At 41.9% G+C, this 19,584-nt stretch overlaps 1 protein-coding gene across 5 annotated transcripts in view; it reads left to right on the top strand.

Annotated features, from left to right (window-relative positions):
- The window catches only part of CADPS2 (calcium dependent secretion activator 2), a 530,263-nt gene that overhangs the window by 255,449 nt on the left and 255,230 nt on the right, over window positions 1-19,584 (top strand). For all 5 annotated transcript variants that reach the window (XM_039510109.1, XM_039510118.1, XM_039510136.1 and 2 more), the window contains one exon: window positions 4,955-5,066. In XM_039510109.1, coding sequence (XP_039366043.1) covers window positions 4,955-5,066 — 112 coding nt within the window. The remainder of the gene's footprint in view (window positions 1-4,954; window positions 5,067-19,584) is intronic.

Genomic DNA, 19,584 nt, shown 5'->3' with positions numbered 1-19,584 from the left:
GACCAGCAGAACTTTTGCATGAAGAAAGCTACATTTCTGGAGCCTCATGAGCAGCTTTCCCTGACCCTCCAGTGTCATGACACGTGCATGAGGGAGGCCAGACCTACCCAAAAACAGGTCACTGTCTAGAAGCTGGCTACCCCTGACTGCTACAGGTTTGTTGCTAACCAGTTTGGCATTCGATAGTCAACAGTGAGTAAAGTGGTCATGGAGGTTTCAGAGGCCATCAGGTGTGTGATTTACCCAAAGATGGTGGGCGTAAACAATATATCTGAAGTAGTCACTGCTTTTGAGAGAATTGATTTTCCAAACTGCGTTTGGGCTCATGTACCCATATTTGCTCATCCTCAAGGAGCACGAGCACATAAACCACAAATAATACTACTCCATTATTATGCAGGCCCTTGTGGACCGCAGAGGCTTATTTATGGATGCCAGTATAGGCTGCACTGGAAAAAATACATGAAGCCAGGTTTTCTGCTGATCGAGTGTCTACTTTCATGGACAGACTGGGATGCTGTTACCATCAAGTGACATTGTCATAAATGGAGTGACTGTCTCTATTGTTCTCATTGGGGACACTGCTTATGAAACTATATCTTGATTTCATAGGACCTGGCAAAAGAAGCTTTAATTACACTCTCAGCAGGTGCAGAATGGTTGCTGAATATGCTTTTGACAGATTGAAACCGCTTTGGAGATGTGTACAAACCCATCTGGATGCCAGTGTCATCAATGCTGTCCACATCACAGTAGTTTGCTGTGCTCTTCACAATCTGTACCCTCAGCCAGAAAGTGCACCTACCGCAGATAAAGCTGGCTGCACCCAGGCAATAGAAGTCAGGGATGCCTTGTGTTCCCACATTATGGACTTGCATGGGCCAGTGAAAGAGGCAGAATAGTATGTTTATGAATGTGCTTGTGCAATTTTTACAGAACACGAGGTACTGTCTCATCATGCAATGAAATGGTTGGGTGGGGAAAGTGATTGCCAGGCATTGTACTTAATGAATGAATGAATCAACATGAACCGCTTGTGAAAACTGAGGGAAGTTACAATGAAAGAATGAATGACATGACTGCCTAGGGAAAATTTTTTTTGAGGGGGATTGTTAATTACATGCATTGTACTTGTAGATGAAAGGACTGCTTATGAACTGCCGGGTGAAGAGTTGATTGCCATGCATTGTGCTTATGAATTAATAACACACCCACTTATGAAATGGGGGTGGGGTAAGAGTGGTAAGAACTGTGGATGTACAGTATGAGATATATGTAGGTAACTATTGAGAAATGGTGTTTGCATACAACTTTCCAGTTGTTCCATAGCATGTATTTATCTTTATTATTTGAAACACACATTATATGATGTGATGCAATGATAGCAATAAAACTTCTTAATAAAATAAAAAACTTTACTTTTCTGAAGGCTCCTATTTGAGGAGCCTCTGAACCCTATCAGGTTCAGATTAGACAGACCTCTGTGTACCGTTATGCTGACTTTGAAGGACTGCAGATCCCAGAATGCAGTGGTAGATGCTCTCTGTGATTGGACTGAGCTTCCTGGGTCAGAGGGTGCAGGGGAGTGGCAGTGTCCGTATTGTGGGAAGGGAACTGGAACAGAGAGCTACTGCTCCCTTTGGAATCTGGGCTGATGAGAAGCTATGACAGAACATAAGAACAACCATATTGAGTCAGACCAAAGATCCATCTAGCCCAGTATCCTGTCTTCTGACAGTGACCAATGCCAGGTGCCCCAGAGGGAATGAACAGAACAGGTAATCACCAAATGATCCATTCTCTATTGCCCGCTCTCAGCTTCTGGCAAACAGTGCTAGGGACACCATCCCTGCCCATCCTGGTTAATAGCCATTGATGGACCTATCCTCCATGAATTTATCTAATTCTTTTTTGAACCCTGTTATAGTCTTAGCTGTCACAACATCCTCTGGCAAAGAGTTCCACAGGTTGACTGTGCATTGTGTAAAGAAATACTTCCTTTTCTTTGGTTTAAACCTGTTGCCTATTTATTTCATTTGTTGACCTCTAGTTCTTTTGTTATGAGAAGAGTAAATAACACTGCCTTATTTACTCTCTCCACACCAGTCATGATTTTATAGACCACTATTATATTCTCCCTTAGTCGTCTATTTTCCAAGCTGAAAAGTCCCAGTCTTTTTAATCTTTCCTCATACAGAAGCTGTTCCATTCCCCTAATAATTTTTGTTGCCCTTTTCTGAACCTCTTCCAATTCCAATATATCTTTTTTGAGATGGGGCAACCATATCTGCATGCAGTATTCAAGATGTGGGTGTACCATGGATTTATATAGAGGCAATATGATATTTTCTGTCTTATTATCTATCCCTTTCTTAATGATTCCCAACATTCTGTTAGCTTTTCTGACTGCCACTGTACATTGAGTGGTGTTTTCAGAGAACTATCCACAATGACTCCAAGATCTTTCTTGAGTGCAAACAGCTAATTTAGATCCCATCATTTTATATGTATAGTTCGGATTATATTTTTCCAGTGTGCATTACTTTGCATTGATCAACATTGAATTTCATTTTCCATTTTGTTGCCCAGTCACTCAGTTTTTATCAGACCCCTTTGTAACTCTTCAAAGTCTGCTTTGGACTGAACTAAATTGCATGGTTTTGTATCATCTGCAAATTTTGCCACCTCACTGTTTACCCCTTTTTCAGATAATTTATGAATAGGCAGCAGGTTTAAAACAAATAAAAGGAAGTTCTTCTTCACACAGCACACAGTCAACTTGTGGAACTCCTTACCTGAGGAGGTTGTGACGGCTAGGACTATAACCATGTTTAAAAGGGGACTGGATAAATTCATGGTGGCTAAGTCCATAAATGGATATTAGCCAGGATGGGTAAGAATGGTGTCCCTAGCCTCTGTTCGTCAGAGGATGGAGATGGATGGCAGGAGAGAGATCACTTGATCATTGCCTGTTAGGTGCCCCTGAGGGAGTGAACCTGGGATTGGCCACTGTCGGTAGACAGATACTGGGCTAGATGGACCTTTGGTCTGACCCGGTACGGCCGTTCTTATGTTCTTATATGTTCTTAATATGTTGAATAGTTCTGGTCCAAGTACAGAGCTCTGGGGGACACCACTATTTACCTCTCTCCATTCTGAAAACTGACCATTTATTCCTACCTTTTATTTTCTGTCTTTTAACCAGTTACTGATCCATGCGAGAACCTTCCCTCTTATCCCATGACAGCTTACTTTGCTTAAGAGCCTTTGGTGAGGGATCTTGTCAGAGAGTTTCTGAAAATCTAAGTACACTATATTCATTGGATCCCGCTTGTCCACATGCTTGTTGACCCCCTCAAAGAATTCTAGTAGATTGGTGAGGCATGTTTTCCTGTTACAAAAACCCCAACAAATCAAGTAGGGACTCCAAGCAGGGTCCCAAAATGTGCTGCAGCTTCTCCAGCGGGAAAGCTTCCTTGGGGACCAGTTTGAGAAAGAGTCATTTCATCAGCCTGGTCTGGGACTTGCTGGCTCCCCTCCAGTGCTGTACTGGATTCCGGGTTTAGAAGTTTGCCATCTTGGCTCGGTGCTAGTACTGGTTTTACAATGGCACCAATGGTCCTGTAGGGCCGGGTCCATACTCAGAAGGGGCCTTGGTGCCCAGACCGTGGCCTCGCTCCCTGCTCTACCACACTCTGCCCTGAGGCCCTGCCTCCACTTGGCCTCTTCCCTCCCTCACCCCTCCAAGGCCCTGCTCGCTCCTCTCTGTCCTCTCCCCCCATTTAAGCGGCAGGTGGGTTTTGGGGGGAAGAGGTCGAGTTGGGGTAGGGTCTCGGGGGAACAAATTTGGGGGGGGTGTCTTGGGGTGGGTGGAGTGGGGGCCCACAAAACATTCATCCCGCCCTGCTTGGCACAGTACCCAGCACCTAGTCAAACTCCTTGTAAAATGGGCAGGGTGATATGGAGTTCCTAGAGGAGTGGTTTTCATCTCTGGCTTTCTGGTAGTCTGTCTTGAGCTGCTTAATCTGCTCCCTACACTGGTCACTGATCCGGTGAATCCCCAACACTGCAAGCTTCTTTGATTTTAGCAAGAGTTCCAGGAATGACCACTCATACCAGCTCTCAGCAAACTGTTTACTCACCTCACACCAGAGATTCACCAATGTCTGCCTGCAGCACACTTTCAAAGGACTTCTTCATGTCAGTGGCCATTGCAAATGCAGAAAGAGGTTCACTGTGTTTGCAGCTCTGTGTCCTGAACAAAAGGGAAGGGTTAAATGCTGAGCAGCTGTACTAGAACCAGAGAGTTACTTCAGTTTTTGGGGGTCGATTGGCCAGTGTTGGGATAGAAAGGACAAAGGACACTGTCTCATGGGATTGTGGGATAGAATTGGCAGATTCTCAGGAGCCGAATCAGACATGTTCCTAAGTTTAAGCAAACAAATAGTTTCAAAGTTAAGCCCATGTATGAGTCTTTGTAGGATTGGGACCCAACTTTACAATTGGGTGAATCTCTTGAGAAATCAATTTAATTTTTGCACGCCCAAGAGATATTAAACCTAATAATTTCAGTATATTTCAATAGAAGAATAAATGTGATCTTCTGCTTTGTTATACATAAATCTGTCCACAAGCTTGATACTGCATTCTCCCAATAGTCTATTGTTGCAATGCTTTGATTATGCCATCTGTCAAATTGTGATTTTAATTACAAAATCATGTACAAAAACCATGGTCCATCACAAAGGAAGCCCAATTTTCAGATGCAGATGTCTAGTCTCTGTAGCCAACTACAGCTGCAGATGTACAATTTTTTTCCCCTAAATATACAATTCTGCTGTTTAAAAATTAGGCCCAGGGAGTAAAGTTACATGTATTCTACAAAACATTACAAAGCTATTGCCTTAAAACTTGAAAAAATAAATCTTAAATTCTGTTACTTTATTTATTACAGATGGGGAACTCAAGGGGACTTCACCACTACTCACCCTCGGCCTGTTGTCAAAGTAAAACTCTTTACAGAAAGCACTGGGGTCCTAGCCCTTGAAGATAAAGAATTAGGAAGGGTGAGTGTCATTGCATTTACAAAATCAGAATATTGACAAAGCACATTGTGCAAACAAACCATAGCAGACCACCTGCTCTGCTATGGTTAAGGCTGATGCTTGCTTTCTGTTTAAAGGTGGGCTATTCTAAGTGCTCCAAAATCTATATTCTGACTCTGATTGTCTTGAAATTTGCTGTCTCGTGGGTTTCTGCATAGTGTTAGTGATTCAAATTTGGGGTCATTTGAACAATACAGCCCCCTCCCCCCCCCAAAAAAAAAGTACCACGGCATTTTACATTTTTTGCAAACATTGATCCTCCCCAAACTAATCTCAGCTCAGGATTTCTCTCAGCTAGGGCATGGCACCTCTTTGGGGCAGCATTGCTGAAAAAAGTGTGTAACTCTGGGTGGATGCCAAAGTGATGCACCTAAAAGTGAAATAGGTTATGTGCCTTTACAGAAGACTAGGGTTCTGTTGAAGCAAGAGGGTTTCCAATCTGTTGTCACAGCAAAGGAACATACTGCACTCATTGAACCTGAACTGCACCCATGAACTGGGATTTTGAGCCCTGCCATTGAGTTTTCAAAGAATGTGTTGTGCATGTTCCTTGTTCTTTGCCTGCCAGGGGCAGATATAGCCTCCCAATTAAAAAGAAGGAAAAAAGACTCTAGTAAGTGGTTAAGATAATGTGAACATGTTTCCTGAACAATGGAACTGAATGAGATCAAATGGCAGTAAGTCACTGGGTCATTTGATCAAGGGGTTCCTGATAAATACCCGCCCCCCAGTCATGAGCTGCTTGTAACATTTTCAGATTCTTATAACATTTTGGCATAGAGCTAGGGAATAGCAGCTAGCAATGTACAATCATACCACACTGAAAGCTGTGGGGTAATGTAAAATCAAAACAAGAAATCCAAGGAACAAAAAAGAAATGCAGACTGGACTTTGCGGTAATAGATGATGAGACAGCAATAGCACTTCTGGGCAGCAAGTCCACCTAAGCCATGAACCTGATACAAGTACTGTTCTAGAACATAATGAAAGTGCTTAGCAAAATGACTAAAGCTATCTAGGATGGTATTACCTGGGCCCAGGAGATGATACAGAGGGTGTATAGAGATGTGTTTCATGGAGACAGATATCTAGATGGTGTTTGTCCAATAGAGAGTGACACTAGTGTGAAGCCAGTTAAATTGCCAAAAAGAAAAGTACCCATTGCAGTACTACAGCCACTGAAAGAGGAACTGCAGCGCCTACAGAATTGTGGAATTGTACAGCCTGTAGAGAATAGCATAGATTAGATAAGCAGTCTTGGAGTAGTAAGTAAAGTCATCTGGAAAACTGAGAATATGCATAGACCCAAAGCTTTGAAACGGAACCATTTCCTTCTACCTACAATTGAGGACTTATCAGTGAGACTTTTTACAATATGCAATGTACAAAATGGATTCTGGCACATTGAACTGAATGAAGAATCCAGTTACTTGACAACTTTCGCAACTTATGGTTAAGGATGCCAGTGGGAATCACTCCAGCACCAGAGATATTCCAGAGCAGATTGACCCACACATTGGAGGGCCTGACAAGAATCTGGACAATAACTGATGATGTGCTGATAGTGAGAGAAGGTGACAGTCCAGAACAGTACAATGAGATCATGACTACAAATTATTACAATTTTTGTAGAGATGCTGAGAAAAAAATATTAAATTGAACTTAGACAAGCTCAGGTTGAGAGTAACTGAGATGCCATATCTTGGACATTTGTTGACTTCCAAAGTCCTGAAAGTAGACCCAGAAAAAGTGAGGCATTGTAAAGAAATTCCAAGGTTCAGTAATGTTAAAGGAGTTCAGAGGTTCCTGTGAATGGTCAGTTATTTAGTAGCTAAGTTTTGCAGCCATCTGTCTGAGAGCTGCAGGATCTTGAAACAGTTGGCACTTTGAGACAACTTATGGGAGTGGATGGACCAACATGAGCAAACATTCAAGAAAGTAAAAGAGATGATTGGGAAGGCTCCCATTCTGAAATTGCTTGGGGGACATGCTGCAAGGGAGACAACCTGTCGCATATGCAAACAAAGCATTGTCCATAGCCTTTGGAATGGGAATATTTCACCAATACACTTACGGTTACACCATGGACATACAATCTGACCATAAATCTCTTGAAAGCATTTGGAGAAATCCATTACTTGGTGCAACAAAGTGCTTACAGTGGTTGTTGATGCATCTGCAGAAGTATGACATACAAATCAAGTATTACCCAGGTAGAGACTTGGTGTTGGCAGACACCTTGACCCATGCATATCTGCCAGAACCCAACTAAGAGGGCTCTGTAGAGGCCAAGGTGGAGAGAATAAACATGTTATAATACTTACCTATCTCAGAAGAAAGACTGAGAAAGAAACAGAGAGGTACAAAACAAGACAGAATGCTGTTGACATTGAAATTCATGATCCTACAAGAATGGCTGGTGACAAAACACCAAGTACCCAAAAAGAGAACAACATTTTTTTCAGATAACAGATGAGTTGTATGTACAGAATGTCACCATATTTCAGGGAGAAAGCGTGGTTATGCCAACAAACAGCTTTTAGGAATGAGATTATGCACAAAGTTCATTTGTCATATCTGGGAATTGAAGGCCACTTAAGGCAAGCCAGAGAGACTATATACTGAATACATACTGAATGCGCAATTAAAGAGATTTGTGGAGAAGTGTGGTGTATGCAGACCTTGAAAAGACCATCAACCGAAAGAGGCCGTGTGGCAATGCAAAGTTCCAAAAAGACCATGTTCAAAGGTGGATGTTGATTTGTTTACCTTTGGAGACAAAGGACACATGATCATCGTAAACTATTTTTCCAGTTTCTGTGAGACAGACTGTTTACCAGACACAGGATCCAGAACATTCATGTGGAAGATAAAAACACCCTTTGCGCGGTATAAGAGATACCAATTATTGTGTGTTCCAATAATGGACCACAGTTTGTTTCAGGATAGCTCTGGAAGTTCAGTAAGGCCTGAGATTTTGATCACATAACATCTTCACCAGGGTATCTTCAGAGAAACAGAAAAGTAGACTCAGCAGTAAAACTGCCAAGAAACTAATGAAAAAAGCAAAAACCGCAGATGCTGACCCATGTGTAGCATAACAAGATCACAGGAATACTCCCTCACAGTACCTAAATTCTAATGCAGCCCAAAGGTTGATGAGCTGGAGAATGAAGACACTCTGGCTGACAAGTGGGAAATTGTTAGAGCGTGGGTACTCAGGAGTTTCCCTTGGTGAATTATGGACAAACTGGCAAAAAAGACAAGTGTTTTACTACAGTAGATCTGCAAGAGATCTGCCAGGTCTGGAGCTGGGTAACAAAGTGCAGATGCAACCGTTAACAAAACAGGGTAAGTTTTAGCAAAAAGCTACAGTGGTTCAACCAGGAAACAAAAGATCATATCAAGTGCAAATGGACAATAGACAGATAGTATCAGAGGGGTAGCCATGTTAGTCTGTATCCACAAAAACAATGAGGAGTCCGGTGGCACCTTAAAGACTAACACATTTATTTGGGCATAAGCTTTCATGGATAAAAAACCCCACTTCTTCAGATGGATGGAGTGAAAATTACAGATGCAGGCATTATTATACTGACACATGAAGAGAAGGGAAGAAGTGGAGAACCAGTGTTGACAGGGCCAATTCAATCAGGTTGAATGTAGTCCACTCCCAGTAATTGATGGCCTGATTTTACCCACAAAAGCTTATGCCCAAATAAATTTTGTTAGCCTTTAAGGTGCCACTGGACTCCTCGTTGTTTTAATAGACAGATAGTGAGGCAAAATCTTAGGCACCTCAGGAAAACAAAAGACAGTATGGACAACACGTCTTCACATTCTACAGCAGGAGAATCCCGAGCAGAGTCATTAGAAGTAGGCATACGTATGTCAGGGCATATGAGAGGAAATACAGGAAGAAGAAGATATTTCAACAGAGGCTTCAGCAACATCAAACCTAGAGACAGTGGTTGACCAGACTGGTGGAAGACAGCATCAGGGAGGCACCAGTGAACCTAACTGTACTAGAGGAAAGTGGATTGTTAAAAGATCGACTTATCTGAGGGATTTTGTGTGATGAACCTGTTTATACAGGTGCCTAGCCAGACAAATTGATAAGATGTTGAATGCAGTAACCGTAAGGATGGACAGTATCTGAAAGGAGTATGTTAGATTATTGTTGGGATGTTAGTTTTATTTAAAAGAGAATGGATGTAACAATATAAAGGTTCTAGCAAACTTCCAGTCATCATACGTCTTGGAAGGAAAACCTCCTGGGAAACTGTCGAAGAAGCCATGTTGTAAGCAGCTACAATAAAGCTGGAGTTTGTTGATCATCCTGGTGTTAGCACAAGATCTTATATGGCAGATGATCCAGAGACAACAAAGCATAAAACAAGAGTAGTGAGGGAGAATGGGGTGGGTTTAGGAACAGTACAGGGAGTGTGGGAGTTGGAAGGATGCAGGAAGGAGGGTTAGGGGTTGGAGGAGTGGGAGGAATAGGGAGAGAGGGGTTTGGGGCTGCAGTGAGGGGAGGGAGATGCATGGGATGGGTGATAGGGAAGAGTATTAAAGGGAGGAGATGGGTTGTGGGGCTTGGGTCAATTGAAGGGGTTAAGGATTAGTGGAAGGGGGAATGGGTGGCAGAGGAAGTGGGGGGAATTCGGGTGGGGAGGATCTGTCAGTCCGACATTCTCTCCTCCAATTAAGCCACAGTCCCCTCCCCTTCTCCCCTTGTCCTGGCTTGGCCAAGTGGTGGTGGAAGGTGCACCATAGTCACATCCCCATCTCTCAGGGCCAGATGTGGGGGTCCAAGAGGGTGCATTTTGCACAAAGAGGAGTGGGAGGAATGGGGCAAATGACATTTTAAAACAATACATTTTTAAAAGAGAGTCTAAAGTCATATTGGCTATATGTATTGACATTCATCTTTTATGTAATCATTCCTTCAAAGAATGGTTCTTGACCCCATGACACTTTCCCATAGTATTAAAAATTTGTATTCCCCTGGTCCAGTGATTATTGTTTTGGGGTGTGTTTTAACCTATAATTTGAATGAGACTTGGGTCCAAGGTACAAAAATTTGGAATGAGGCCTGAACTTTCACCAGGTTCAAAGGTGCTCATATTCATGGTTCCTCTTATAACGCCTTATATGGACAGACCCAAGCTACAAAATTTGGGTCCAGGGATTGCAAGGAATTGAGGGTAAGGGGTTTTAGACCTAGGGTTTCAGTTTAGGGCAAGCCATAATTTGAATAATTAAATTTTGTATATAGGGCCCAATTCTGATATAAATCAGGCATTTCTCCACTGAAATCAAGGTGTCACAACAATGTAAAACCCATTTAAGTGAGGAAAAGAATCAGGCTCACACTTTTAATAGATGTGACCCATCTTAGAATTATTGGATTTGAATATTTCCCTCTTCTTCAACTTCCAGAAAGTTTGAATCTGAATCTGAGCCTCATGACTCAGATCAGTCCCACCTTTGTAGCATTTCACTTCCCGTTTGGAGGCAGGGGCAGGATATGTTGCTCTGGTGAGATCTGCCAGAGATATCGGCAGAGGAGCAACAAGGGGTAGACCGGTGGAGTCTATGATTCTTCTTATAAAAAGTCAGACATAGCACTGTCTTACCACTCCTGGGGCTGTAGGGGTGCTGTTGTTGTGAGACTGAACTGAGAGATGTTGCAGGTGGCTACTGTTTAGGGGGCAGGAAAATGCATAGAAATGCTTTCCCCTGAATGACTCATGGTCCACTCACAGATAGAGTAAGAAGATGGTGAGTTGGACCCTGCTGGTTGAAAAGGAATTAGAGGTTCTTACAAAGATTTAATCATATAATTTGTGGTTGTTATAGTACTGAGTTGTCAGTGGATGCTATCGTACTAGATAAAATAATTTTTGCTGAAATCAAAAGTAATTTCTGTCACTCTGAAGAGTAATTAAATTATTCTTAATGACAAATTGCCCAGTTAAATGTTATTTTTCACTGAATAACAAATGCTATTTTTGTTTTCTCACTGTGCAGAACCACTTTATGGTTGAGTCATCTGTTGTATTATCCATAAAACATCATTACAGACACTGTAGGATAAAGATTCAAATTTTGGGACCTAAATTTAGGCAGTTGACTCCTATAAAGATCATTGGGAGTTGCATGAATAAATCCTTAACAGCATTTTGAAAATGTGTCCCTCTTTCGCAGAGTAGTCATCTCTTTGTATATCCATAGCTATAGTACATACTTATAATTATGGTTTTGGTTTTGTATCCTTGCCCATCCTGGCTAATAGCCATTGATGGACATATCCTTCATGAAATTAACCCTGTTAGTCTTAATCTTCACAACATCCTCTGGCAAAAAGTTCCACAGGTTGACTACGCGTTGTGTGAAGAAATGCTCCTTTTGTTTGTTTTAAACTGCTGCCTATTCATTTCATTGGGTGACCCCTAGTTCTTGTGTTATGATAAGGAGTAAATAACACTTCTTTATTTACTTTCTCCACACCAGTCATGATTTAATTGAACTCTATCCTATCCCCCCTTTTCCAAGTTGAAAAGTCCCAGTCTTATTAATCTCTCTCAATATGGAAGCCTTTCCATACACTATCATTTTTGTTGCCCTTTTCTATATCTTTTCCAATTCCTATAGTTCTTTTTTGAGATTATGTGACAACTCCCTGTTACTACATAAAAAGCATAATGCTAAGCCTATTTAAAGAATATTTTTCTTACTGTTACATTGAACATACATCTCTTGCAGATAGTGAACTACAGCAAATGAAGAGAGCCATTTATTGCAGAAGTTCAGTGACAATATTCCATTTGAAAAAAAAATTGTTTTAAACCATTTGCAGCTTTGCAAGCCAAGAATAGAACAAAAGTAATAAAATGTGCTTCCAATAATTTGGTCAAGTATGACAAATCTTATATATAATGTGATATAATCTCAGGAAAATCATCTTTCAAGGACCAGTTCAGTACTTCTTGCTCACTTCTCAGTCAGGCAAAACATCTGTTGATATGTTGGATTGAAATATTAAAATATAAAAAGTTCCTGTCATGTTTCAGATATGATATAAAATCAAGAATAGAAAAATAAACAAACAACCAAATAACCAAACGTCTTGCCACTCTAAAGACACACATATCCTTCATCTAAACATGCATGTCTCACAGTTATCACCTTTTTCACTGTGACGCTGCCCAGGGTACCCAGGGCTTAGAGGCACTTCACCACTACCCACCTTTGGCATCAAGTAGTCTTATCTTTGCATGCTGTGGCTCAGCTCCATAAAACCAGTAGCCTCTGGCAATATAATTACTTACTTCATGGTATCCACAAACCTCACCGTCTCTATTCAGGTTAGTGATAGGCACACACCAACCCGCGAGTCCTTGGAGCGCTCTTTGCAGGGTCCAGCCCTTAACCACTAGATACTCTCAGAAATTACCAGATTTACTGTCCCTGAGGGGACAGTATACATACTAGCTTGTTTGATTCAACTGAGGATCAACTCCTTTATAACATCACAGCACTGAGATATATTTATAGTGAAAACAATCATAAATTTATTGTCAAAGGCTAAGATTAAGAGATAGTGAGTAAGGATAATAATGGAACAGAAATGGCTACATATACGGTAAAACAAAAGGAAACAGGCTTCCGAAGTCTAAATTTAATTTTAACAGGCCAAACCCTTGTCTAAAGTAGTTTATCTCTCCTAAAGCAATCTCTGTCTCTCCAACCAACATGGCTGAAATCCCTCTTTCATGAATGCAAAAAGTGCTGTCCTTTTTGTTTCCTTAGTGAAGGATAAAGAAGTGTCCTTTTGCCTGCTTCTTATATTCCCCCTCCCCCACCCCCGCCTCCAATTCATTGTTTTGTCTCCAGGGTCAGGATGTCCCCTCTTGGTTTGTTCCCTGGTGTGCTGACTTCATTGACTTCACATCCTTACGTTGTGACGTCTTATGCAAATAGAGCTTCCATTGGGTTAGTTTATAATGCTTACGTTACGTGTGAACCGAGGCAAAGGTGAATATACTTTCATTGTCCGGCAAGATCTGCTTGTCAACCCTGCACTGATTCAGACTTTAAAACATATTTTCAATATATAGAGATAACTTTTTACATAGTGTCAATGATATTAATGACCAATGTGATCCCGGCCTTCATTGAAGACCTCACATGACATTCTTTATAGTTAAAAATACTATGAAAGCAGTGTGCTAGGTGTAGTGAGTGTCAGGTATGACAGGAGATGCTGTTATAGAACAGTGAACCATTTGCCAGTTTTCATTGAGGAATTCTTAGGGTCACAGTCACCTCTTGTTGATCTTGTCTTAATGTGAGGCTTCATCCTGCAACAGATTGTACACAGACACCGGGATCCCTCCATTTACAGCCAATTGCAGGATAGGGGCCTTAAACTGTAAATTCTTCAGGGGGAGGAGTCCATCTTTATTTGTTTTGTAAAATGTTGCATACATGTATGCCATTGTGTAAATAATTGTATATTGTGCATTTCTGGCATCTTCAGCTTCTAAGGCATTTAGGATATGCCTGTTATTGGAGGAATCTCTTACCTGGCACAATTCTGACATCTTATTTTCTGTCTAACAAATCCAAATATGAAGACAAGAATAGTTTGCTCACATAGGGATGCCCTGTTTGCTTTCTGCTGGTTGCTCAGAACATTTTTAAAAAAAAAACAATGCCTTTTTCACTGTTCTTAGGTAATAATTGGAGATATACCAATCTCCTAGAACTGGAAGGGACCTTGAAAGGTCATTGAGTCCAGCCCCCTGCCTTCACTAGCAGGACCAGTTTTTGCCCCAGATCCCTAAGTGGCCTCCTCAAGGATTGAACTCACAACCCTGGGTTTAGCAGGCCAATGCTCAAACCACTGAGCTATACCTCCTCCCTTCTTCTGGAAGATACTGGAGGATCATTAGATATACTGACTCAATGTAAAATGAGAAGTGGACCAGGACCCCATGACTAGGGCTCCTAGGCACTACAGCAGTACAAATGAGCAAAGGTGTGTGCTTGTCTTTGTACAGACCTAAGCATACACTCAGTCATTTAATTTAAAAAAGTGTTAGAGAACTGTGACCCTAGGTACCCCTGTATTCGCACCCTAGGCACTACTGTAATGACATTAGTACAGAATATGCCCCGGGAGGTATCATTTGAAAACTAACAACACACTGGCTATTAATATCATTGTAAAATGCAGGCATTAACATTATATATGAAGTTACCAATTCCATCTGTATGATGTTGCTAGAACATGTGTAAGATCAGACATCCTAGCCTAGGTAAAAGTGATAATCAAGTCTGTCTTAGATAAAGGAATATAGGTTTACCTCAATTTACATATTAGCAGTAAACAAAGGCATTGAGTTAAAGCATTGGGGTTTATCCTGATCCTGAACTCCAGAGTCAGAGAATTAACACTGGTCCCGCACCCCAGAGACACAGGAGACTGAATCCCCAGGAGGCCTTCCTGCCTTGTAACACACAGACATCCCTTGGGGATATAAGGAACAGAGAGAGACTCCATCTTTATCTGTCAGCTTAGGAGACAAAGGAACCAAGCAATTTGATCTTTGTGATGGATCCTGGCCAGCCTGGCCAGGAAAAGCTGAAAAGGAGACTGGTTTAGAGAAATTATCTAGAGCAAAGACTGTATCTTGCTGTATTAAGTTGTAGTCTGTTAGATGCCTGTTTTTACTTGTAACCTTTTCTAACTTTATCTCCTTTGCATGGTATCTCTTAACCTATGTCCTTTTGTTAATCAACTTTTTTATTTTTACTGTAAACCTACTCAGTGCTGTATTTGAAGGGAAGGGTTTGTTTACTCCAGTCAAGCTAATAGGCTGTAATGTACTGACTCTCTAAAAGAGCAGCAAACGGATTATCTTCTGTGAATGTACAGTGATAGATGCTGTGCATTGCAGAGAAATATTTCTGAGGAGCTTGGGGGCTGGAATTCACTGATGGTGACCTGCTGGTAAAGTTTGGGCTGGGAGAGCCTTGAGGAGTTTGCTGGTGATGAAGACAGGGCAGGGAGCTGACACAGTTTAACTTCCATCTAAGATCATTCTTGCTGAGGCTCTGGATGTCCCCAGCAGCATGTTACATGAGCAAAGTAAAGTACAGCATTTAAAGTTCTTAAGTTTAAATTTCTTAAAGTTATAAATTTCTTCTAACGGGAAAACAGAATTTGAGAGGATTAGGTCAAGGTGGGCCAACTAGCATCCAGCCCATGGCAGTGAAAAGGTTGGACCACCCTGAATTAGGTAATGGTTGAGATCTCCCAAAATATGTGCATTATTTTGCATGCTGCTGACTTAGGGTGACCAGATGTCCCAATTTTATAAGGACAGTCCGGATTTTGGGGGGCTTTTTCTTATATAGGCGGCTATTACCCCTCACCCCCATTCTGATTTTTTACACTTGCTATCTGGTCACCCTATGCTGACTCCAGTTTGCCCAGGTATCTAGCTATGTATGTACACAAAACAAGGTTGATGTAAATGCTGGAGTTTGTGTGAGACAGCTGAGTGAGTGTAAAAAGTGATGATTTTCTCTCTCCTTCCTACCAGAGAACCTTTTTGTTCAAGGTTTTGTCTATGAAGATGTTCAAACGTAATAATTCAAAGTGACAGCCATTGTGCTTGCTTCATACACATGTGAATACAATGTGGGAGCAGCAGGTGGTGTTTGATTACAGATATTTTTTGAATATAAAGATAATTTAGTCTTGTTGCACTGATTATTCAATTAAAAGTGAAGAACTATTGTCTTTTTAGCTGCTTGTCACATCCAAATGCAGCCAGTAATAATTAGCTTTATAGCTATGCTTTTCATTGATGCTGTTATTCTGTATTTGCTTTAAAGATATCTTGCTGGGCAGGTACCCACACTTGCATAATTTTCTAGTTTCTGAATGTTGACTACAGCAGGCACATAATTTATATTCTGTGATCTGTTCAAACACCCTCCAAGAAAAGTAAATTTTAAAACAGATTCCACACTTTGAATATGCTAGTTTATGGTTCTCTGTTGTGGGAATAGGAGTACTTGTGGCACCTTAGAGACTAACAAATTTATTTCCGCATAAGCTTTCGTGGGCTACAGCTCACTTCTTCGGATGCATAGAATGGAACACACAGACAGGAGATATTTATACAACAGAGAATATGAAAAGGTGGAAGTATGCATACCAACTGGAAGAGTCCAATCAATTGAGACGAGCAATTGGTATGCATACTTCAACCTTTTCATAATCTCTGTTGTATAAATATCTCCTGTCTGTGTGTTCCATTCTATGCATCCAAAGAAGTGAGCTGTAGCCCATGAAAGCTTATGCTGAAATAAATTTGTTAGTCACAAGTACTCCTGTTTATTTTTTGCGGATACAGACTAACACGGATGCTACTCTGAAACCTGTTGTGGGAATGTGCTTCTCTATCCGGTGATGAAATACTTGTTTTTTCCTTCCCACCCCTCATCTCTGTTTTTCTGTCTTTTCCAAGTCTTGCAGTGCAGGTCCCATCCCCAGCACCCATTATAAGTGTGGTTCCACAGGTTTTTTCCTCATGCTCAAAAGCAGAGGTTTCCTGAGCAGCTCTGTCTGAGTCTCATTTCTTCAGAAATGTTTACCATCTGTCTTTCACTCCAGCATGGTCTCTTTCTGGCAGAAACCAATTCTTTGGGGAGCATGTGTAGGAAGGCTGGAACGCCCCTAGCTTAATGTTAGCTCTCCAGCCACTTCAGCAGTTGTATGGGGCTCAGGTGGCAGCATCCAAAGGCTCCCATTGCTACAGCTGGCCCCATGTGCTGCCAGACCTCACTCCCTCTCATCACTATATCATTATTTTAGGGTCTTCTCAGCATGTGCTTTGTGTGTCAGATATTGCAAATATACACACCGTCTTTAGGGACTATTGTTTCAACTTTATGAATGGTATCTGTATGTTTGAACCAGATCTGTAAATCATGGACACTTCAAAGACTGCTATACTGGAATGGATCAGACAACATGGGCCTGTAGAATATTCAGAGACCTTTGTGTCAATATGTATTATATGTATGTGTGTGTTTCTGGCTCACTGGGTGTATTTCATGGGGAATATGGAATCACTAGGTAAGTGATTAGTGCAAAATCCCAATACTAGTTATGCAGACACCCAGCCTTGACACTTTGCCCCCGGGGAAAGGAGTATTGACTAGTTTTAGCTGTTTTAGGAGGCCTGGGAACAAAGGCTTTTGGGGTATAAAGGCTGAGTTTAAACAGACTCAGGGCTCTCATTTTGATCCAACAAACTGACATCAGTGTTTAACCAAGGATCCAAACCCTACTGAAGGGTTGGAAGGACTTGAACCTGCTGTGGTCTCCATAGGACTGATGGTGGTCCTCCGGTAAGCTTAAATATGTGTTTAGACCTGTTATGACTATTATTATCTGTATTGAAATAGCACCTGTTGTTTTTTATGTTTTCTCTGTAAGAATTTTGTCCTTAAATTAATGTACTTTGCTTTTTCAAAGCTGTCTAGTTACTGGTAAACCACTGTCAGTGCTCCTAGAGGAAAAAAAAGATTGAAATGGCAGGTACTGAGCTAGGTCAGACCTGCTAGGATATGCACAGTAAATTGCGAGGTGGGGGGTTGCAGCCTAAACGCTGGTCCGGAGGGAAAGAGGACATGGCTCCATGGCCACAGAAAGGTGATGGCAAGAGGCCTGAGACTTAAAGGTGCATCCTTTGAGTTAGATCATGGTTGGGGGTCAAAGGTGCACTTACCCAGAAACTATGACTCGTTGCTGTTTGCCATTTTCCCTGGTCATTTTTTGTGCAGTTTCTTTTCTAGTATTATGGCAGCTGGCAAGTCCGAGATCACTCAGCAAGGTAGGTAATGTAGGTTGTATGGAATCCCCACAAACTGCCTTGGTGACCAGGCTTCAACGCCCATCCTCCCAATCATTGTCCTTTGCTTTGCCTGAGAGCTTTCCCTCAGAATTTCTACCTGTGATAAGGTATAAAAACCCCACACTGGGCTACACAGGGTTAACAAGCTAATGTAGGCTTGGGTGGCCCTGCCCTGTCACACCTGCGAGAGATGTTGGAATTGGAGAGAGGAGCTTAAAAATGAGAAGCCCAGCTCATCTGATGGCAGACCAGGGAGAAGAACAAACTTTCAGTCACAGCTCCTGGAGAAAGGGCTGGCTGAAGGCAGGAGCTCCTCAGATGACTGTTGCCTGACAGCCCCTCCCTGATGGAAGGGAGGGTCCGATGCTGACTCACGTTGAGAAGGGTCTGTTCCTGTCCACAGCCTGACGAGTGCCCTATGAAGGAAGAAAGCCTTAACCCAGTTTTGGGATGATTCATTTGTGTTAATTCCCCTTTTGTTCTGTTCATTGACAGTCTGTCCTTTCTGGGGTTATCTGGGGCTAAGCCTTTTAGTACTAGAACCAGAGTGGGAAAACCACCTGGCCATTCCAGAGCAGCGGCCTGGTTGAGAGCTGGGTCCCTGCCCAGAGCCCAGGGGGTGCCTTGGGTAAGGAAATTTGACACTACCCAGCACTCAGCCACAAGTGACTTACAACTTCAACAACTGTGAGGCCTGCATGGACTCCTCAGAGGATAAAATTATGCTCAGCAATCTGTCATCAAGGCATTCAAGGGCATTATTTACAACTTTGAGCCTTCTGAAGTTCAGTCATGTGAATTTGGTGAGACCAAAGCAACTCCAAATAGTCCCAAACTCTCTCATGCCATTGTGTGCGGGAGAAGAAGGCTTAAAGCGGGGCAGTGTATCCTAAAAAAATGGGCAAGAGTGTCTGGTTAAGGGGACACAGCCAAAATCACCCTGAGAGTATGCTCATTCAGTGCATCCCCACATCGATTCCTGCCCAAGGAGCTTTCTGAAGGAATTAAAGCTACTCCCACGCCCAGGTGCTTAGGGAAGAAGTTGGTGGCAAGGGGTCTCACAATAATATACCTCCATGAACCAGTTTCATTGACCCTGTCCCATTATCTGTATCTTAAAGGTAATTTACCAAAGGGCATACTAGCAATGAAACTTCTTGTGCCTTTGTGCAGACAATGGCTTGGCTCAGTCACATGTATAATTCACTCAGTTTGACAGTCATAGGTGCCATGTAACAATAGGCAAAAATATACAGCAAAACCTGCCCACACTGTCTGCTTTGTCTGGAATCCTTTCCTTTTTCAGTCATTAACTTTGTAAATCATAAAAGAATAAGCCCTCTACAGAGTGAATTATTCTGCTACATGGTGAAAAATTCCAAAAGGATATACTTGAGGGAACAAAGGAAATTATATGTAGAACAATGTTTCCCTCTCCATCTCTACCATCTCCAGCTTCTCTCCCCCTATTTCAGGCTGCAGGACACAGGGCCCCTCTCCCTGCCTCCAAACACAAGAAGCTCCCAGCTGGATGGACC

The sequence above is a fragment of the Mauremys reevesii genome, linkage group 1 (assembly GCF_016161935.1).
Source record: "Mauremys reevesii isolate NIE-2019 linkage group 1, ASM1616193v1, whole genome shotgun sequence".
NCBI lineage: Eukaryota > Metazoa > Chordata > Testudines > Geoemydidae > Mauremys > Mauremys reevesii.
This window is presented reverse-complemented; position numbering and strand designations above follow the sequence as displayed.